This window comes from Accipiter gentilis, chromosome 23 (genome assembly GCF_929443795.1).
Source record: "Accipiter gentilis chromosome 23, bAccGen1.1, whole genome shotgun sequence".
NCBI lineage: Eukaryota > Metazoa > Chordata > Aves > Accipitriformes > Accipitridae > Astur > Astur gentilis.
The window spans coordinates 24,682,649-24,704,903 of NC_064902.1; the positions used below are offsets into that span (position 1 = coordinate 24,682,649).

Here is a 22,255-nt window from a genome sequence, read left to right on the forward strand (position 1 = left end):
GCCCGGCCGGCGGCGGCCCCTCGAGGCCGCTGCCCTCGGTCGCGGCCCGCCGCCTCGGGGGGGCGCCTGGCCGGCGGCGGCACTGAGGGGAGCGGACGGGCGGACGGGCGGCGGCGGCGCGACCCCGGCCCCTGCGCCCGCCGCCATCTTCCCGCGCTGCCCCGGCGCCGCCACCATGGCCAGCGTCTCCTACCACATCTCCAGCCTGCTGGAGAAGATGACCTCCACCGACAAGGACTTCAGGTGCGGGGCCCGCCGCCCCTGGTGCGGCGCGGGACGGGCCGGGCCCTGCGGGCGGCAGCCACCCGGGGACTGCTGCACGGGCGGGGGGCTTCCCGCTGGGGGGGTCCCTTCGCACTTGTGGGGGTCCCTTCCCGCTGCGGGGGGTCCCTTCCCGTTGGGGGGGGGTCCCTTCGCACTTGGGGGGGGTCCCTTCGCACTTGGGGGGGGTCCCTTCCCGCTGGGGGGGGGGTCCCTTCGCACTTGGGGGGGTCCCTTCCCACTGGGGGGGTCCCTTCCCGCTGGGGGGGGGTCCCTTCGCACTTGGGGGGGTCCCTTCCCCCTGCGGGGGGTCCCTTCGCACTTGGGGGGGTCCCTTCCCGCTGCGGGGGGACCCTCTGCGTCAGGAGCAGGCACCGTGCCCCCGACCCTGCCAGCGGGTAAAATCCAACTGCAGGCGTGCAGGATGTGTCTTTATCAGAGGAATTAATCGGTTTTATTTACAATATTTCAAGCCAGCTGTGTTCTTCTGGCTGAGGGGGGAGTGTAGAGGAACCAACAACGTTCCCTTCCCTTGCCTAGATTGCTGCGTAACGGAAGTGAACGAGCAAAGTGGAAGGGGGAATAAAAGTCTTGTCAGCTAGACTTTAAATTCTTACTTGTTCTGCAAATGAAGAACATCATAGCAAAAATGCTGAAATGCTTCTTAGTTTGTTTTTCCGCTAGACGGTTAGATGGTCAGTGCATTAAAAAGGCTGAGAGATGCCAGTCTGAGCAGCTGTGTCACCTGGGTGATGGACGCTGCAGATACTGGCTGAGCTCAGGTCGCTTTAAGAACTATTTCTGTGCAATGGGAAAACATGCTTCCCTAACAGGACTACAATTCTTTTATTCTCTTTATGTCAGCAGAAGAAAATGACATCTTTCTAGGGTTGGGGCCAGTGGCTTGACGCTTAAGGTGCTGTGTAAGAAATTGTTAAATCTAACAAGTATGAAGGATTTCACCTATGAACATATCGTTCTCTCAGTATCAACCTGGAAGGTAACGTTTATGCCAGACTTGATATTTTGAGGTCTTTTAGAAGAGAGGGGTTAGTAATATCCTAAATGTAGGTCGATTTTTGCAGAGGCTGCTGATGTTTTTCTGATGTTAAAATAGGTCCTTTTTAAAGAAGTCGGTGATGGAGTAGTTGCACAAACAGTTTGTTCAAAGAATATTCGGTTAATACTCCAAACAAGATGTGCCCAACGCAGGGCATGTGTCATGTTACAGAGGTATTCCAGGGCCATTTCCTCCCAGCACACGGTCAAACATGAGCCTGTTGTCTGTCTTCAGTTGCACGACCAGTTATAGGAGCAGGTTTCACAGGCTTCCCTCTTATAAATGGATCCATGTGCCAGTTTCTGCAGTCCTGTGGGCAGGGTGGCAGCAGGTAGCGAGTCGACAGCTGGATGTGTTGCCGCAGAAGACTCTGCTCAGCCTGTGGCCATAATTGGTCATGCTTGTTCTATGCAGACATTGAACTGCAAGTGCAGCTTAGTAGCTCTTGCGGAATCAAAAATAGATTGCATGTTGTTAACATTATAGGGCAGAGTCCCTCTATTTTTCTCATTTTGGATATCAGGCTGGCTGTCTAACACTACAGCAGTCCCTTGTTCCAGACGTACCTAGCTGCTACCCAAGAACGGGCTTGCAGATTGAAGACACAAATGTTGTCCTGGTGCATGAGGGCTCTTACATGCTGAATGAATTACATCAGAGCCTAATTTAAAATGGAGGTGTCATTTGGTAAAAGAGGGAAGAGCTTCTCTGTAGTTCCTTTTAGACATCCATCCCTGTGGTGGGGCTAACATTAGAAAGCAGCTAATATGTGATAACCACATTTATGTTTCTCAGCACCTCAGACTTCTATACTAGCACCTTTTATGTTTCCTGGTCCCAGGAAAATAGATACTTTCCAGAACTTCTCAGTATCCATCTTGACGTTGTCCCTGTTAGAAAATTATGTTGACTAACAGTCAGCTGGAGTTTGTTTTTCCTTCTTTGCTGGAATGGTAAATACTTGCTTGGTTTTGCTCATAGCAATCTAAATATAGCCTAGGGAACTTCTGAGGTATAGTTTGTCTGGAGTCATGACTTTATTTTTCATTTTTTAGCTTGCTAGGACTTTTCCCTGTGTGGGATCATACTATCAGTCCTAAATAAGACAGAGAAAACAGAGCCAGGTGCATTCTTAGACCCTAGACTGGTTTTCCTAGGCTGGGCAATTGGTGCAAAAAAAAAAAACCACCGTGAGTTTTTTCTAGCATAGTTAACCATCTTGATTTAGCAACTGAGGAAAAAATACGCAAGCTGGATGCCAATTTTAGAGTTTTAGTTTACCCCATCCCTGTTACGTATTTTAAGGAGAGGAGAAAACATGTATTTCTCATTTTCACAGATTACTTAGCTAAAGCCTTTTCACCAGCTATCTCTATCTGAGTTTTCCATTTGTAAGATAGTAATAATTCTTTGTACCTTATTTTTTGGGGGAGTGTAAAGGGTTGTAAGTCACTCTTTGGAAGTGTTTTCATACAAGCACTAATTGTCAAGTTTCATTGTACAGAGTGATGTGAAGGAAGTGCATTTGTGTCTGTATATCAGCCAATCCACTTTTGCTGTATGTTCTTTCAGGTTTATGGCCACCAATGACCTGATGATGGAACTTCAGAAAGATTCAATAAAACTAGATGAAGACAGCGAGAAGAAAGTTGTGAAAATGCTTTTGAAATTGCTGGAGGACAAAAATGGGGAAGTACAGAACCTCGCTGTCAAGTGGTAAGAGCCTTGGCCGTAATCACCATATTCCCTGGCAATAATAAAGCTGCCACAGACCGCAGAGAGTGCGTTAGAGTGGAGACTGGCCCTGCAGCATTGGCACCTTACTCAAACCTTCCTTTGTAGGGGCTTTCCCTCTCATGCGAGGCACAGCAGTTTCTTTCTGTGTTGATACTCAGAAAGGGTGAGATATCTTTGTAGAAACAATAGGTGATTTTGGAAGTAGCTCAGTGTTTATATTATGAGTCTTACCATATTAAAAGTAGCATGCCTAAGATTTTATTCCTTCAGAGAGAAGCCCAGTTTAAAATTTTGGTCATCAAGTTCCTCTCCTTTCTTGGGCTTTGAAATCCAGTGCTGAATTTCCCAGTGGTCCTGTCTTTGACAGAGATGGTACTAAACATGTATAGCCCTTCAAAAATGGCATTTGAATTTCAGGTCCTAATCCTGCTCGTTGAGGGCATTTTCATTAAAGTTTATAAAGTACTTGGGTTTTTTCCCAGCTTTGACTCCCAATTGTAGCCTGTGCTGTTGCTTTACCTTTCAGTTTCATTATTTTTTTTGATCCAAATGAAAAAGGCAGAAGGTTCCTTTATTACTGAATCATCTGATGAAGTGATCCTACTGTTGACATGTTCTTTCCTGTCTCTTTCCCCCAGCCTGTCTAAATGGGAGAGTTCATTCTAGAAATGAAATTGAATGTGTCAGTTCACGCACAGGGCTCCAGAAAGGTGGGCCATTTAAAGACAACTTTGGGTTCCTCTATTTTTTTCCTACTGTGGATCTTATTCATACTCCCTTCTTTTTAACCATATATTGCTTCTATCCCTGTACTTTCCCTGTGACCTTTGGCCCTTTCTTTTTGATTCCCATTGTCCTGACTTTTTCTGGCCCTGTTCCTGTCTCTGCCTGCTTTGGGTTTGTTTATTCTGTTTTTTAACCAAAATTTTTGAGCACTGAACAGAGTACAAATTTCTTTGGCTGTTTATCTATGGTTGCATTAGCAACAAGTCCATACTCACTACAGTCTCTAATTCATCCAGAATGTGATCATGAGAAGGCCTCAAAATGGAACCGGTAATATTTCCTTTTCATACTGAAGGAGGTACCTGTAACAGTTCACGTCCAGTCAGTTGGCGAGGTTCTCAAAGAAGGAGAAATGTGACGGTCTGAAGGACACTGGGAGTTGGATTAGGCCCAAGCGTGGATTTGTGCAGCCCATATCAGGATTCAGGAGTGAGTTAGGAAACCGCTGCAAGGTCTTGCAGTTGATTTTATCATCTAAAACTATGATCTTATTTCTTCAGAGGAATGCTGAAATCACACTTCACACCCAAAAAAATCACAAATTTGAAATCTACATAAAAACTTGCCCTGTTTCTGGATCTGTGAATTTTATTTTTTTTTTTTCAATTTAAATGAGTTCCTTAGCTTCTCTGTGCCTCAGTGTCCCTGCCTGTAAAATAGGGATAACCATTGCTTCTTTTCTGCATGTTGAGGTGTAAGATTGAACACTACTTGTGCTTGCACAGAGTCGTCTTATTTAGTATTTCTTTTCTAATTCTTGTATTTCAGAGTAGCTACTCAGACTCTAAACAGCTATTATTGTCCCCATTGTTGAATTTAGGAATAGCCTTATATAGAACAGGCTGCATGTGAATTTGCTTTGTGTACTCTGGGAAACACTGTGCTTATAGTGTTTGTTAAGCATGCTGTCGGGGTAATTGTGGTGTGCCAGCAGGGAGACAACTACCTGTGCATAGGTGTTCCATACAGTTTGCATTACTGAAGCTATGCCAAAAGGAAGAGAGAAAAAGAAGACAGAAGATGCATTTTTGTACAATAATTTTATAAACTGTGTTCAGCAATAAACATTCTAGAGTGCTAGCACCATGTCTTCTCACACAAGCTCTTAAGGAAATGTAAATCATTAAGGCCGATGTTTTGACAGTCCTGTTCAGCTCCCACTGAAGTCAGGGACTTTTACCACTGACTGTCAGGAGCAGAACCTCTCCTGTGTGTAAATGTCAGTGAAAAAAGAGTATGCTGAAAGCCCTACATGTGTCTCTGTCTCTTTTTGTACTCCATCGGGAACTAGTAGCCTTCCTTTTGAGCTGTATGGACATGTAGCACTGACGATAGTCCCCAGGGATCAGTGGCTATGCCCTAGCATTATGCAGCATACAGAGCCAAAAGCTCTAGTCCCTCTTTTCTGTATAACATGTGGAAAAAAGAAAAAACAAAGCTCCAGAGAGGCAGATTAGTCCTTTCCTTCGCTCCATTTTCTGTTTTCACCTGGCTATGTGGACAGCCTGCTGAGAGAGGGGAAAAAAAGAACTGTGAAACCTTCAGGAACTGGTTATTTAAATATATTTTTGCTCTGGAACAGCAGCATGATGGTATTTTTAAAACTCTAGAACCCTGTTTAGAAAAATAGTTGTGCTGCACATGAATCACAGGGAGCTGTTCAATTCTCATATTGGTTTTTGAACCAAAAGGAAAAAGATCTATATTATTCGGTTCAAATCGTTCAGTTTTGACTAGTCCACACAAGAAAGGGAACAAGGAAGCAGTGACTAACATTTTGTACCTGGCACAGAAATTGGAGCACAGCCACATCGCTGCTACAGCAAGTAGCTGCTTCTCTGCAAGGTGGTATCAACTCAGGGAAATAGAAAAGTACCTGTAGCATCTGTCAGGAGTCTCCGTTCAGGCCCAAATTCTTCCAAAGTAATTTCTAGATTTGGGCATGAAGAATTACCTGGTGGTGTTAATCTGCAAGCTAGGGCCCCAGTTCTTCACCTGGGCAGACTGTTCAGTGGGAGAGAAAGAGGTGGTGTAGCCACAGGGGCTTGGGCATGGATCTCCGCCACTGGTGGGTCATGGAGCCGTGGGCAAGCTCTCCTCAACTTGTAGAAGAGTGACGTGTTGTTAGGACTGAAACTGGGCTCAAAGAATTTTCTGTGGATGTTCACTAAAACAAGAAGATGGAATTTTCTATGCAGTATGATGTTTCCACTCATCAGTGTTTGCTTCTCATGAAAATTCTAGCAACCAGATTTGCTGTCTGTGAAACAGCAGTTTCTTAGTAAGGGATACAGAATATTCACGGGAAACAAATGCATTTTGAATTTATTAGCTTAATTCAAAGAGTTAAGTGCAGATGGTTAGGGAAGGAAAGCCATAATATGTGACTTGCTGAAATACAGTTAATACTTTACATTTTAGCTAGTGACCTTGTAAAGATACAAAAATAAATAGTTGCAAACAAATGCTGACAAACGCTCTATGCACAAATTTGAATACAAACTTACCAGTAGGAAACACAGGTTGTTAACAGAAAGTTTTTCTAATAATAATAGTTAAAATAAAGTGCAGGGGAAAGGGAACAGCCTTCCCTCTTTTGTAATTTTGAGCCTTGGCTCAAGTAGAGGTTTTCACACAGATGGCAGAGGGCAATAGGTAGCTAATGGTAACATGGTTGCTTTGATTGAAGTTCATCACCTCGTAATTTCTGAGCTGCTCCTTCCAGTAAGATCTTAACTGGCCTCATGTTTGCAGTAGTTGATGTGAAATGTCCTCCTACAAATTTGATCTAAAATCCACTGAAGTCTGATATAGAGTTAACTGAGGCAACAATGCAGGGTACATAAATCTGGGGACACAACATGTGCTGCAGGATTTCGGTACTCGATACTGATGTTTGGTAGTATTTGCACTTGAGGCTGAGCTGCCTTTGAGGAGCCTGAGCATCCCTTTTGATGGTGGAAGGCATCCCTCTTCCTCTTCATTCTGACTGGCTTCTCCTTCCACAGCCTGGGCCCTCTGGTTGGCAAAGTGAAGGAGTACCAAGTGGAAACCATTGTGGATACACTGTGTACAAACATGTTATCAGACAAGGAACAGCTGCGGGATATCTCCAGCATTGGACTGAAAACAGTCATCTCTGAACTGCCACCAGCTTCTACAGGTAAAATGTCTGTCCCTGTTTGTCAGACTGAGGCAATAGGGAATCACAGCCTTTGGCACACAGAAGAAAATGTGTAGTTCAGAGCCTAAAAGTTATAGATTTCTTATTTACCTGCTAGAGGACAAGTAATGAAATAAGGAGGAGACATAGTAGAAGCTGAGACACCAATGTGATTAAAGATGGGCTGAAATGAGAAATTGAGCTGGTCACTCTGAGGATACTTAAGTCTGAAACTGCATCTGACTTCTTGGAGTAATCCACTGCTGTTCACAGCAATCTTAAAGCATTCAGTGTGTGCCAAGATACTGCTGTTCGGGCAGTCTGGCAATGCTGTTGGTCGCCACGTCAGCAATGCCACTACCCTCTGCGATCTCAGCAGTGCAAGCACTGCACCACCTCCTGTTTGCAGCCTGGCTGGACTGTGTCTTCTGACTGCCACAGCTACCCTGGCTGCTTCTCCTGCTTTGGGAACTATGTAACCCCAAAATGCAGCAGCTATTCAGGAGATACCTGAGGCTCCCAGAGACTTAAGTTTCCTCTGCAGCCATCTCATGTATCTGTTGTGCCTTCATGGCAGGCGGCTGTGGCAGTGCTGCCAGGCTGCTGGATTTTAGGTTGGGAGGAGAGCTAGAATTAGTATGCAAATACTTGCTGAACGCCTCTCTCAATTTCTGTAAAATCTTAAGCTCTTGCGAGCCATCCTTTCAGAATTCTTTATTTAGCATACATCACATCAACTGAAGCTGTTTTAGGGTAGCAACAGATAAGTCATCTCCTTAAGGGTTGGGATTGACACTGCGTGGGCAGAAGGCAGCAAAAGCAGTGTGGGTTTGCTGCAAAATGGAGAGGTTGGACATCTACCCCTGTGCTTTCTTCACCCTAAGCCCCACTCCATGTGGTTGCTGTTGCTGTGGTGCTGTCTGGAGCAAAGGGAAGGTTTGAAATAATAGCCCAAGAAACAGTGTGTGCCTGAAGCAGGCTCCTTTCTCAGTGTTGTACAGCAGTTAATGATGCTCCTAGGATGTTCCACTTCTGCTTTGTCTCCATTGCATCATGGAGGCTGTTCAGAATGGCATGGGAAGCAATTGTCCCTTCCTTTTAAAGTTTTGTGGAATTTGAAGCTGCTTATACTTTGCACTGAACCAACTGGGAAAAAACCCACAACAAAAATCAGTGTTGGGACAGGCACAGCCCAGCATGAAGACTAAACTGGTATCTAGACATTGTTCTGGACTGTAGGAGATTGAGGTTCTAGACTGCAGTTGTAATCTCAACGTGTTCTTGAACCTGGGTTATATATTATTTTGAGACAGATTTATCTAGTTCTATCCTTAAATTTCATTATGGAGCTGAGAAACAGTTTCTGTCAGGACTGCTCTTCCTATCGAGAAAACCTTAATTTGTTGAAACTGAACATTTTCAAGGGAAAAATGGGAAAAAAACATGCCAGAAACTTCCCACACAGTTCTACTCCCTGCATTGCATGGGCTTGGGAGCTGCCTGCGAGACAGCCAGAGCATTTTAGGGTAAAAGACACTCTACGAGGAGAGAAGCTTCTTACACATAGTTAAAGCATCATACTCCAGGAGGAGATACTTCACTGTTTGCAGTGTATAGCCACCATCCCAGACAAAAGCTAGTTGTCTGCTCTTCTGGTTAGGTCTCCCAGTGGCGATTTCTTTTTTTTAATGTAGGAGGGATTGAATGGTTCTTAGCAGTAAAAAGACTTCTTTTTAACTGACAGTGGGGAAAAATATCTCTCTTGCAGGCTCCACCATGACAGCAAATGTGTGCAAAAAGATCACAGCCCAGCTGACAGGAGCCATTGGCAAGCAGGAGGATGTATCTGTGCAGCTGGAGGCCCTTGACATCCTGTCAGATATGCTGAGCAGGTACCAAAGGATTTCCTTCTGATAGCTATGTCCAGCAGGGGGCTGCATGTATGTGTTTGCTTTTGATTTCTGTATTTCCCTAATCCTACTACAAGGACTTAAAAATAAAGGATTTGGGTTGGCTGCCACTGGGGAATATCTCAGCAGAGCAGATTCCCCAGCAGGGATGAGAGATGACATGCTGAGCCTTTCTGTGCTTGGGAATAGCAGTAACATTGGTGATGGATCCCGCAGAGGCTGAGTTTCAAACAAATGGAGAGAGAGAGAGAGCCAAGCAGGGAAGTCTATTTTAGCCCTGTGAGCTGATCACACATATTTTTTTTTCCTGGCTGCCTCTTTCTTTTGTAACATAAGTCAGAGTGACAGTGTCATATGTCAGCTGCATGCAGGAAATTATTGACAAACCTCCAGGTCATCCAGAAGGACACAGTCAAAATCAAACTCCTCCATGATAGAAACAAACAAATTCTCCCTGTGTTTTACAGAACAAGTTAGTGTTCAGACCAAAATGCCAAACCCACCCTTTTCCTCTCACTCCCTACAACATGTGTGAAGTCTTCATAGCTGAAGGATTTTTACATTTTTTGCTGGCAAGAGGGCTTTTTCTCTGAGGCTTTGACTTTCAGTTTCTGCCTTGTTCTGTTTGCAGACTAGGGGGAACACTCTACTCTTTCCATTCCTCCATCCTGAACTGCCTCCTACCGCAGCTGACAAGCCCCAGGCTGGCAGTACGTAAAAGGGCCATCATTGCCTTGGGTCATCTTGTCTTGACCTGCAGCGGAAACATCTTCTCAGAGCTCACAGAGCATCTGCTTGCTGAGCTGAAGAAGAATGAGTCTACTTCTACTACCAGGACGTACATTCAGTGTGTCGCTGGCATCAGTAGGCAGGCTGGACACCGCATAGGTAGGATGAGTAGCTTGAAATGGCGCTGGGAAACGTGCATGCATTTTAGAGCAGCTCCTTTTAGTGGTAAAAGAAGTGTGCTTGCTCTGTTCCTAATGTGTTAGTGGCTTGTGCTTTGCTATTCCCTCTGTGGTCCTGACCTGACTCTCTGATCTCCACTTGGAAGGGAGGGGACACCAGAGTAACTCTCTGGCTGCCCTTCTGTAGTGGTATCATCTCAAGGTCTTGCAGCACTTCCCTCGTCTTGAATTAACACCTCTGTGAATTAGGTCAGTGGATTCACCCCACTTTAAATGAGAGGAGAAATGGAGGGCAGCGTATTGTATTACTTGTCTAAAACATCTGCCAGAGCTGAGATTAGGTCCTAGAAGATCTCTATAATCACAGCTCTTTCCATGACTGAAATGCCAACAAGGGGCTGAAGACAGGGAGCAGGGGTTGTCTGCTGAAAATCTCTGCAAGGCTGGTCTTTGGTGGGCTGCTGGCTCCTTGCCCATGTGGTCCAGGGGAGGAATGCTTTGCCAGGCACACGAAGGAAGTGGCAGGTGGCTGAGTTGTTAGCTGCTTGGGTGAGTGAAGGCTGGAATGATTTTTCACTGCTGCTTGCTTTATCTTTCCCAGGAGAACATCTGGAGAAGATAATTCCTCTGATTGTTCAGTACTGTAACGTGGAAGATGACGAGCTGAGAGAGTACTGCTTTCAGGCCTTTGAGTCTTTCGTGAGAAGGTGTGTGCCCTTGAGAAACAATTCTGCACCATCCTGTGCATCAGCATCCTCCTGGTGTAAATATTTATATGTTTGGCATCAAGGGTTGAGTACCTTCCTACATGCATTCCTGTTGGGAAGGATGGTTCACAAATGAAATCTCTTCTTCACATGCAGAGTTGGGCTTGAGTTATGAGCTATTTTACCTCAACATGTGAGAGTGTGTTTCTGTATTGGTTTTGCAGGAGTGGGAGTTTTCCTTGTCCTTGGAGGATTCCTCAGCAAGAGGGAACTGCCTCGCTCAGGGTGCGTGGAGGGAGTGGGAGGCAGGAAGGGGGCTCAGGCAGAAGAGCTGCTGAGCTGCAGCTCTCCTGTTGTTTAATCAGACATTTACTGCTTGTCTTGGAAAAGGAGCCCAACAGAGCTGCTGAGGTTTTCTCCCATGAAGGGAAGATTCAGCTAGGTGGTGAAGGCAATTCATTTATTTTTTTCCCCCTATAGAAATCATTGCATCCTCCCCAGGGGAATGTGGTCTTGCTTCGTGCACAGCAGGAAGGAGCAGCTCTGGTTTAGCTGATGTTAACAAAACGTTCATATAGTCTGTGAAGCATTTGGGGATTCTTGTGAGATTAATTATATTATTTGGATATTTAAAATAGCTTAGTCTTTAATTTATTAACTATTAGGATTTTTATTTGTCGTGATAGGTGCCCGAAGGAAATTGACCCTCACATCCCTAATGTGATGGGGTTATGTTTGAAGTACATCACCTTTGACCCAAACTACAACTATGATAATGAGGAGGAGGAAGAGGAAGACATGATGGAAACTGAAAATGGGGAGGATGAAGAGCAAGGTGCCTACTTGTGAGGATGACTGTGCTCAGCAGAATACTGGGTTAACGTTTCTACCCTTCCTGCTTTCTCACTCTCTGTGACGTTACTTTCCAGATCTGCTTCAATCTTTTCAGTTCTTCTAAATGGCTTATTTTAAATTACCAATGGTAATAACATAGCTGTATGTGCAAAGTTTCAGCAATAATTCTGAGTTTGTTAGTGGTTTTTTTTTTTTTCTGAAAAGGTCCTCAGATCTCTGCCTGCCTTAGGTGGTAGTGAAAACACTGAAACTTGAACTCTGAACTAGCGGGAGCTAGACCAAGGAAGCAGTTTTTCCTGTGCCCACTGACTGCAGGAGTTTCTTAGAGCACATCCAGCAAGCACCCAGGCATAATGCGTGGAAATCCTGAGGAGCAGCTGCTCTGCCATCCTGATTGTTGGAAATGCTCTCTTGTGTTCCCAAAGGTGCCGGTGCTGCTTGCAGCCTGCCAGGCAGACCTCAGACCCCTGCTGCAAACAGTTGACTTGATACGCCTGGGTCATTCAAGGGGAGGTGTGAATGCTGTTGTTCTTGCCTGCTTTCTGGCCTGTCCAAACTTCAGGTCGTGGCACCATGTGTTTGAATGCAGCTGTAACACGGATTCCTGTCTGTCCTCATAGTTTAGCTCTAGTAGGCTTAGGCTTGTGTGAGAGAGATGGCTCCTTATGGGGTCCTGACAAAATGGGATTTCTTGAAAAGAAAGATCTTACAAGCAGATCTAGAAATTGCAGTTTGTTACCTTCTTACTGCATCTACTGGGGTGTTATGCAGCGCTACCTTTTTTGACCAGGCAGCTGGCTGGCATTTGTAGCTTACTCTGGTTAGAAAAGGAATCAGAAATCTTTGATGTGGTCTCACTTATTTACAAGACTGGACAAACTCCTGTTTGCCCTGGTCACAGGGGAGGTCAGGCAAGCAAGCAGCAATTCCAGGCTGTGGCAGCCAGCACCCCTGCCCAGGTGCATCAGAACCATGCTGCTTTGTCAGGCTGCAGCTTTTTCTCGGTTTCTGTGTTGCTTCCTCTTATCTCTCTGTCTGCAAGGCTGTTTTCCACACATACATACTGTTTCTGAGCACAACAGCCAGCCAAAGCTCATCTTTGCAGTCACCCAGAGGCTGAAGAGCCTGTACTTCTGCACTTGAGCCCCCGTTTGCGGGGCTGGTTGCTTTTTTTTTTTTTTTTTTGCTGGAAGAGGTAAATGCTTAACTGCTATTTTAAATGAAAGCCTGAAATTTTAATGTAACAGTTTCAGGGCAACTTAACTCAGCCTACAAACCTAGTAGCCACACAATTACATTTTTACTACAAGTTAGTTATTTTTTGCTACTGTGTAGCAAAAGAGAGCAAAGCTATAGTCCTGAATACTTAAAAGTGCCACCATTAAAAACATCTTGGTCCACCACTAAAAACATCTTAGTCATTAGTGAAAGCAATCTGATACTGTCTTCAAAAGAGGCCTTTCATTTATTTTCTGAGTCATGTTTACTTTGAGGTGGATGTGGAGCCTTGGTCAGATAGAAGGGGTACTTTAATGTTAGCTACAGACAACATCTCATAATGTCTCTATTTATAGCTGTGTATAGTATGGCAGCTAAGAGCAAAAGTTAGAACAAGTTCCTTGGAAGACAGGCATTTTTGTTTACTTTCATACTGATTGGGGTAAGATCCTGGCTGGCTTCCTGGAGAGTATGTTAAATGTCCTGCCAATAACATAGTAAATTGTTACACTGTTTTGTGCCATTCAGGAATTGCTAAGACAAATATTTACATATTTCTGGCTTTAAAATCTGGGAACTTCATTCTCCCTTCAAAACAAAAGCCTTGATGCCTGAGCTGAAGTGGCCAGTAAGGGTAGTAACATTAAGGTTTATTCTCTGTCAGCTCTTACTTGGAACAGATGAATCTGACACAGGGCAGCCTGGCTGGTAGTAATGTCTGCAGGGACAGGCTATTCTGGACAATTTCATGTTCCCAGATATGTGTGACTTATTGGCATCTGTTTGTCTGGTCAGCTGGAGAGGGAAGCTCTGAGGATCAAGTGATCCTCTAGCTCCAGTTTTCTCATAATGGTGCACCTTGTTTTCCCTTGTCTTCTTTCCAGAAAGCGATGATGAGTACAGTGACGATGATGACATCAGCTGGAAAGTCCGCAGGTCTGCAGCAAAGTGCCTGGAGGCCATTGTCAGCAGCAGGCATGATCTCCTGCAGGACTTCTACAAAACCCTCTCCCCAGTCTTGATAAGCAGATTCAAAGAGAGGGAGGAGAATGTCAAAGCTGACATCTTCAGCGCTTATATCTCCTTGCTGAAGCAAACGCTGCCCATCCAGAGCTGGCTGCATGCTTCAGATGCCTCTGGCAAAGATGATGTTCCCCTGACAATGCTTCAGAACCAGGTGGGTGAGAAGATGCCGGGCTGGATTAAATCAGAAAGCAATGAAGAGCAGTAGGTACCATGCTACCGATGAATATGCCTAGTAGTTAAGCCTGAGAAGATAGCTAGCAGAAGGAGCCCTTGGGCACACAACCACAGGGGACCAAATCCTGAGGGATGACCATTTACTGTTTGTCTCCCGCCATTACTGGGGAGAGAGCGCTGAGCCAGTGCAGGAACACTGAGGCACTGCCCACCTCCACTATCCTCTGACACGTGTTTGCAGACTGCATATGAGACAGGTTAGCCTTTGGGTGAAGTGTCAGTCTGTTGCCTTACAGTTACTCCAGCTGCTGCTCAGGAAACTTACCGAATAAATTGTGTAAGCCATTGGAAGCTCAGTAAGGTTTGGATCTGGTCAGTAAGCGTAAGAGAGCATGCAACTCAGTTCGTCATGGGAGAACAGCTAGTGGCTTCCAGGGTAGCTTGCTGTGGTTCTGCACATGATCTGGACATTACTGCTGATCAAACAAACAATAGTGGAAGCAATTTTTCTGACGCACTGCTTTAATTCAGAAATATGCTGGAGTAATTACAGTCAGAATAATTTAGCCACACATGCTGATCAGGACTCTGCCTAGCCCAGGATCCTTGCTAACGCAGTGATCCACACATGCCATTTCAGAAGAAGACAAAAGAAACGTTGGAAATAACCATGTTGTTATAGAACAGCATGACTGTGAGAGCAGCTTTTTCTGGCTGATGCTACTACGGACTGGTGAGTCCCTGAAGCAGGAGGTTTAAAATCCATGCCAAAATGTAGTTACATCACTGATTAATCATCTTATAAGTATGAGATATTTATTTAAATAACTTGCACCTCAGGCCTGTGATTTTATTTTTTTTATTTCACTGAAATACTGGCAGGGTGTCCAACTTTAAGTATAGTGATGGGGCTAGATCCTTAAACAGCAGACCAGGAAGGAATCATAAAACTCTAAGCTCCTTTAGCTTTGTGTCCCGGTCTGATCATTTTGTTGTGTTTCTTTAAGCTTCTGTGTTAGGGGATAACACCAACTTCAGGAAGGGCTGCTTAGGAGTCTGTTTGCAGAATATGGAAAAGAATAACAACATCCCCTCCCACTCTTCTGTTCATGTATCTTTTCTTCACATGCACTGTCTTGTATCTATCCTAAGTCTGTTCTCTGGTAAACAGGTGCAGTTTCTTGCTGTCTCCTGTTAGTTCTCTTGCTGTGCTGTTAGTGCCTCTGGCTTAGCTGAGCAGGCTGCTTTGGTAGCATAGCTCTGTACCCTGGGATCTGGGATGACTGATGTGTTTCTTTCTGGTTGTCTTTTCCAAACTGCAGGTCCCCAAGATTGTCAAGGCCTTGCACAAACAGCTCAAAGAAAAGAGCATCAAATCAAGACAGGGATGTTTCAGCCTCCTGACAGAACTGGCCAATGTTCTTCCCGGTTGCCTGGCAGATCACATCCCTGCACTTGTCCCTGGTAAACTTCTCCGTGGTCTGCGGGTGAAGGAGCAGGGTTGGCTCAATCCATTCCTAACACATATGCTCCTTGCCTGCATGTTCCAGTATTATTCCTGTATATCGCTGTGCTCAGCATCAGGACATACACATCAAGTTCTGCTCTGTGCTGATGTGCTCCCAGATCAATTCTGGCTTCTGTCTACCACCAAAAGCCAGGATAAGAACATCAAGTTCACTTCCACAGTCCCCTGAAGAGGTGCTTTTAGGATGGCCTATTCCAGCTTCCTTTGAAACTAGCTGGAATTATGCTGTTAGCCTGCTGAGATCAGTAACAGGAGTGACATTTTCTTTTACAAAATGCAGAGGCATTTTAAAAAATTATTTGTACTGACTGATTAGCTAATTTGCACTGCCACATTTTTCTCTGAGCCTTTCTGCCTGTAGGCTCATGAAGCATCCCACTGCTGAAAGGCTTATAAAGCTAAGGTCCTGTCTTGGATTTTGGCATGACTGTATAGTAAATATAAAAAATGCTCCTGTGATTTTCCCTGGGGCTCTTATGAATTAATAGATTGGAAAAAAGCATTCAAACCAAGAGTCAGGCATGAGTTCAGGGGTAGCAATTGTTGTAAATATTTCTCATCAAGTCTTCTGGGAAACATAAATATGTGCCACAGAAATTGGACTTGGAAGTACTTCTTTTCTGCAAAGGCAGTCCATCCTTAATGGTCCACAGTTATGTTCCAAACAATACTAACAGAAGCTGTAAAACTAGATAAACATAGAGCCCCTGGTTTGGTTTTGATTTGTTTTGTTTTGTTTCGTTTTTAAGACTTCTGACAGAGGAATGAAGGAAAAACTCATGAAGGGCCATTCCTGCTGCCTGGAGTGCCTGTTGTTGAGACTACACTTTCCCAGTCTTAATTTCATGCCATTTTGTCATACTTATTCACACTTGACTAACCATACCTTCTCATCTTAGCCCAGGATGACTTTTCGAATTAAGTTTTTAAGAAGTTTTGTAGCCAGCCATCCAGGATGGCTACAAAGACCAGTTCTGTCTGAGTTGCTGCTTACTGGGAAGCAGAAAGACAGCAAGGAGAGCAGCTCTCTCTCTCTCTCTCTAATGGCATGTATCTTTTGGGTGGGGACAGGGAAGAAAGAAAACAGATTTCTTCTTTCTTCAAGAAAACTTCTTTGAGGGGGAGGAGGGTGTGATGAAAACCACTTGATGCAATAAGACAGCAGTCATTCTTGTCTCTTTGCACAGGTATTGTTTTCTCCTTGGCTGATAAATCCAGCTCCTCCAACATGAGGATTGACACGCTGTCTTTCCTTCATGTTCTTCTTTGCAACCACCAGCCGGAGGTATTTCATCCTCATATCAAAAGCCTGTTACCTCCTGTTGTGACCTGTATTGGAGACCCCTTTTATAAGATCACTTCAGAAGCTCTGCTGGTTACTCAGCAACTTGTGAAAGTTATCAGGCCTTTGGACAGATCTTGCACTTTTGATGCCAAGCCCTATGTGAAGGACCTTTTCGCTGGTACTCTGAAGCGATTGAAGGCAGCTGACATCGACCAGGAGGTGAAAGAGCGTGCTATCTCCTGCATGGGACAAATTATTTACAATCTGGGAGACCATTTAAGCACTGATCTCCAGCCAACCTTGAAGATATTTCTGGAGAGGCTCAAAAATGAAATCACCAGACTGACAACAGTCAAAGCATTAACGTTAATTGCTAGTTCTCCACTTAAAATAGATTTGAGACCCATTTTAGGGGAAGGTTTCCCCATTCTAGCTTCCTTCTTGAGAAAGAATCAACGTGCCTTGAAACTGAGCACTCTGACTGCTCTGGACATCCTGGTGAAGAACAACAGTGACAGCCTGAAGCCTGCCATGATAGAGTCTGTCCTAACAGAGGTCCCCGCTTTAATTACTGAGAATGATATGCATGTTTCCCAGGTAGCTACCATGTTCCTTACTACTTTGGCTAAGGTTTATCCATCCTGCATTTCTAAGATCAGTGGTTCAGTTCTTGCTGAAATCTTTCAGCTTGTCCACTCACCTTTGCTTCAAGGAGGGGCGCTGAATGCCATCATAGACTTCTTCCAGGCTCTGGTTCTGACAAAGACGGCCACCATGGGTTACTCGGAGCTGATGAAGCAGCTGACTGCGCCTATTTACTCCTCAGGTTCAGCTGGGGCATCAGTGACGTTACATAAACAGGCATATTACTCTGTCGCAAAGTGTGTGGCAGCCCTTTCCTCAGCCTGCCCAAAGGAAGCCCCTGTGATGGTGAACCAGTTTATCCAGGATGTAAAAAACCCCAAGTCCAGCTCTGCTGTTAAAGTGCTAGCTTTCCTTTCACTGGCAGAGATGGGTCGCACCACAAACCTCAGTGCTCAGAGAGAGCTGAAAACCGTCATTCTGGAAGCATTCACTTCCCCCAGCGAAGAGGTGAAATCTGCTGCTTCCTACGCGTTGGGGAACATCAGTGTTGGGAATCTTAAGGAGTATCTTCCCTTCATGCTGAAAGAGATCGGAAGCCAGCCAAAGAGACAGTACCTCCTGCTGCACTCTCTGAAAGAAGTCATCAGCTCCTCCCCAGCCGACGGCCTCAAACCTTACGTGGAGGATATTTGGGCTCTGCTTTTCAAGCACTGTGAGTGCACAGAGGAAGGGACGCGCAATGTGGTGGCTGAATGCTTGGGGAAGCTGACTTTGGTGAATCCTTCTGAGCTGCTGCCTCGGCTGAAAAAACAGCTGTCGTCAGGTAACGGCGAGGGAAATGGTGAGAGTGGGAAAATGCCTTCTTTTGCTGGAAAGTCCTTTTGTAAACTTCTGCTGGGAACAACAGGGAGCAAAGCCAGCCTGCAGAGACGAGAAGGAAACACAAGGGATCTCTGCAACGGGGGAGCAGAAGAGCACTGGTTGGCACAGGGGGCAGGAGGGTGTTGTGTTAGGAACAGAGACCGCACTTGGAAATTGTGTGGGAGTGGGATTTAAACAAGGAGGTTGTCAAGACAAATCTGTTCTCTTAACTCTTCAATGTGCATGTAACGTGACCGAGAGCAGAATGGGTACTACAAAGTTACAGCAGTGATATTATCTCTTGACCTTTCAGTGTTTTTTCTTTCCATCTTGATCACAGGCTCTCCACATGCCCGGAGCACAGTGGTAACTGCAATCAAATTCACAATTGCAGACCAGCCTCAGCCTATTGATGCTCTCCTGAAAGGCTGCATAGGTAGGCTAGCACAAACAGCAATGTGAGCTGGGAACATGAGATGTTAGGTGTCATTAGCAGCTTGGGGATTTTTCACACCTATGCGAACCTCATCTAATCCAGTTTTTATCTCTCTGCTTTTGGGATTAAAGAGCAACACTGTCACCTGAATCCTTGTTAAATTCTCTGATGCCTTGCTCTTGGCCATTTTCTATTGGTGACAGTTTTTTAGGGAGCATAAGTTCCTTCAGTGTTTAAACTTAACGATTCAGGCATCTCATGACAAGGAACTTGGAAAATATAACCTACATTAAAAGGATCTTACATCTGGGGACCCTACATCTCATATCTGTTGTATAAAACTGGGCCTTCTGTTTCAGAGAAGTCTGAGCAGATGAGATCCAAGTAAGAAAAAAAGAAAATCCAACTTCCTTGAATACCAAAGCTTATGATTTGACTTTAGGATGAGGTAGCTAGAATCATCTGGTTTGTTTTTATGCCCAAATGCAGGAAAGTCATGTTTCTGCCCCTAAAGTTATTTTACCATAGGTGCTTTTGTAACCAGGCTGTGATATCCTTTTAAAATACTTCTAAAACACTGTAGCAGGACTGACTGTGTGTTCTTATCCCACAGGTGACTTCCTAAAAACTCTTCAGGATCCAGACCTGAATGTTCGACGTGTGGCTTTAGCCATGTTTAATTCTGCTGCTCACAACAAACCTTCTTTAATCCGAGATTTACTAAACGCAGTTCTCCCCAGCCTGTATAATGAAACGAAGGTCAGAAAGGAACTCATCCGGGAGGTATGTCATTAGTTCACCTTGGTGCAGCATGGCAGTGGCTCAGTGCCTGTTAAGCTGAGATGAAGCTGTCACCCTGTCTGTTAGGTGACAGCTGTATTTTTTTCTTGTTTAAGGTAGAAATGGGGCCATTCAAGCATACAGTGGATGATGGCCTTGACGTGAGGAAAGCTGCTTTTGAATGCATGTATACATTGCTGGAGAGCTGCCTCGACCGACTGGATATCTATGAGTACCTGAACCATGTGGAGGATGGACTGAAGGATCACTATGACATTCGGGTAGAAGCTGTGCCTTAACTGCTGGAGGGTGGTCACGTCACTGATGTTACTTGTTCTCTGGGGGCTTGGGCTTGAACTGAGCCGGTGTGTCCCAACAGCACCAAGTGCCCCTGCCATGCCATTTCCTGTTCTCTGTGGCTGCTGCAGACTTTCACCTGACATTGTCTAGCTCTAATTTGACTGTGGCAGCCTTGAAAATGCAACCCAGGTGTAGCTGGGTTTATAGGAAATTTACCAAAGTCTAAAATAAGTTCCTTCTGCCTTTAAACTTAGATTGTCACTTGCTTAGTGGGGCCAGTGACACTGTATTAAAAAAAATCAGCATTGTCATTGCTGATGGCCTCATAGCTTAATAAGAAGCACTACATCCTTTTCATACCATTGCTTGATTTACCTCCACTGAGTCCTGGGTGCAGCAATAGCATAATCTCTGGGCTGAACGTTGCCGTTTCTCTCAAAGGCTGTCAGCCCTTTACAGCACACCACGCACCTGGGACAGGTTGGCTGCCAGTGGGTCCATTTCCAGTACGACCAAAGCTCTTCCCAAAACCCCTTGTGCAAGTGCAAAGAAACTCACCACTGTGTGGGTACAGCATGACACCCCAGGGAGAACGACCAGATGGGCTTTGGCAGAGAGGACCGACACTCCAAGCCTGGGGGGTCAGAGAGTGCAGCGAAGCAATGCCTTTTATCTTTCCTCCTTTGTGTAGATGCTGACTTTCATAATGTTGGCTCGGCTGTCCACACTCTGTCCCAATGCCGTGCTGCAGCGGCTCGAGCGACTGATTGAGCCACTCCGGGCAACTTGCTCCACAAAGGTAAGATCAGGCAGAGAGTGTGACCCACTCAGGGTGGGTTCTGCCACAAAGCCACCTCTGCTGTTAGCCACCCCTGTCACTGCTGCTGAGCTGCCCGCTCCCCACATTCCACTGGCTAGAAAATCATCTGCTCATCTCCGCCTCTGCTGGCGTGTCTGATTCTTTGTGCCTGCACTCTCTTTCCTAAATGCCAACTAAAAATGGTGCCCTGGATTTGTAGGTAAAAGCTGGTTCTGTGAAGCAGGAGTTTGAGAAGCAGGATGAACTGAAGCGATCTGCCATGAGAGCAGTAGCTGCTCTCCTGACCATCCCTGAAGTAGAGAAAAGTCCAGTGATGGCTGAGTTTTCATCTCAGATCAGATCCAATCCTGAAATGGCATCACTTTTTGAGAGCATTCAAAAAGATTCTGCTTCCCTACCCACCTCAGAGGCGATGGACATGAGCTAAGTAAAATCTGCCTGTTTACTCCACCACCTTCCTGCCCTCACAATGCATTAACTGGAGACGCTGCAGACGGGCCAAGGGAGAATGTCATCGAGCTGGTCTCTAGTGCAGCAGCCGCTTGCAAGTCACTGGGCACCGACAGGAGAAAATGGCTGGTTCCAGCTGCGCTTGCAAGCAGCAGACACCTCGATGAGGTGTAACAAGATACGTGAGATAAGGGAGATGTGTCCTTGGGGGGTGGGGAGGGTCGGAAGACGAGTATTCTAATTTTTCAGCAGCTTCTTAAGGGGCATACAAAGCAATTGAAATTGAGCATGGTTCCATGAAAAATGGAAAGTACTTTCTGAAATATTTCCTTACTGCAGGACAAAGAAAAATAGTTGAAAAGTTTTGGGTTTTTTTTAACCACTGCACATGCACTTTCTACCCCAAATTGCCTGAAGAACATATTTATATTGTTTCACTAAATAACATGGCTAAAAATGAAAAGTCACCTCTTCAATTACTGATGAGCATCGCAACCGCAGGCCCCGTTTCAAGAAGTGGAGACTCATGCTGGCCGAGCAGCAGGAGCTGCAGGGTGTAGTTTGTTACCCAGGCTCCCCAGGTTTTCTGCCTGGGGCTCACTTCACTTCACAGAACGGCCCCGATAGTTCAGTGTTTCTGCGGTGTTTGAGTGATACAAAGCTATCCTGCTTGGCTTCCATTTTTACAGTTTTGACTGCAGAATACCTCAACCAGCCGTCTTCCAGAAGAGATGATTACTTGATTGCATTATGGTAACAAACCTTACACTAAGCTTTTCTTTGCATTTAACTCTGGCTTGTTTCCCCCTTTGAGCAGCGTGGTGTTTGTGTTGAGCAATATCAGCCACAAAGGCACTGACCTGTGCTGAGCTCTGGTCACTGAACAGCGGCAGACACTGGCAGGAAAGCTGGTGTTCAGTGTTTTAACATCACAGAAGTGAGAGAGACAGCAGCCAGAGTGCAGCCCCACTACCCCTTCTGTGGTTTGCAACCTCACTCTAGAGTGGCCACTGTGCTCAAATCCTGCTTTGCAAAGGGGAAAAAAAGCCTTAAGAGATGCAACAGCAAATTAGAGAACAAGGCCACCGTGACACGCTTCTGGTAGCCATGGAGCTGTAATAAGCTTCCATTTCTCCTTTTCTGATGGAGTGGTTGATGTGAAAAATATTTATAGTGCCGCGTGAAAGAACATCCATTGTTTGAGTGGTATAAAAAATAAAAATATACTTGAAGTTCTGCGCACCTCTGAATTCATTAGCTATCACAGTGACATTGCAAATCACTACCATGAGTGCGGGCACTCCTGTGAGTCCACCCTTGGGCAGCCAGGCTCACACAGTGGCTGCACCAGAGCCACACCACTGTCTGCTGAGCCCCAGCAGCAGCAGTTGCCCCGCTGCCCGCA

At 45.4% G+C, this 22,255-nt stretch overlaps 1 protein-coding gene across 4 annotated transcripts; it reads left to right on the forward strand.

Annotated features, from left to right (window-relative positions):
- The first annotated feature begins 52 nt into the window (after positions 1 to 52).
- Positions 53 to 22,239, forward strand: LOC126049622 (cullin-associated NEDD8-dissociated protein 1-like). 4 transcript variants are annotated; one of them, XM_049826319.1, is made up of 15 exons: positions 53 to 243; positions 2,894 to 3,037; positions 6,853 to 7,007; positions 8,776 to 8,899; positions 9,549 to 9,805; positions 10,427 to 10,532; positions 11,219 to 11,367; positions 13,490 to 13,782; positions 15,128 to 15,269; positions 16,521 to 18,026; positions 18,405 to 18,500; positions 19,114 to 19,283; positions 19,397 to 19,561; positions 20,272 to 20,379; positions 20,600 to 22,239. In XM_049826319.1, exons 1-15 carry the CDS (start codon positions 176 to 178, stop codon positions 20,825 to 20,827), a joined length of 3,711 nt encoding a protein of 1,236 aa, XP_049682276.1. In that variant the 5' UTR covers positions 53 to 175; the 3' UTR covers positions 20,828 to 22,239. The 4 variants fall into 4 exon arrangements, with proteins under 4 accessions (XP_049682276.1, XP_049682279.1, XP_049682277.1 ...); XM_049826320.1 differs by lacking the exon at positions 53 to 243 and adding an exon at positions 1,015 to 1,261; XM_049826321.1 differs by lacking the exon at positions 53 to 243 and adding an exon at positions 3,697 to 3,768 and having other exon boundaries at positions 2,940 to 3,037.
- Positions 22,240 to 22,255: the final 16 nt, after the last annotated feature.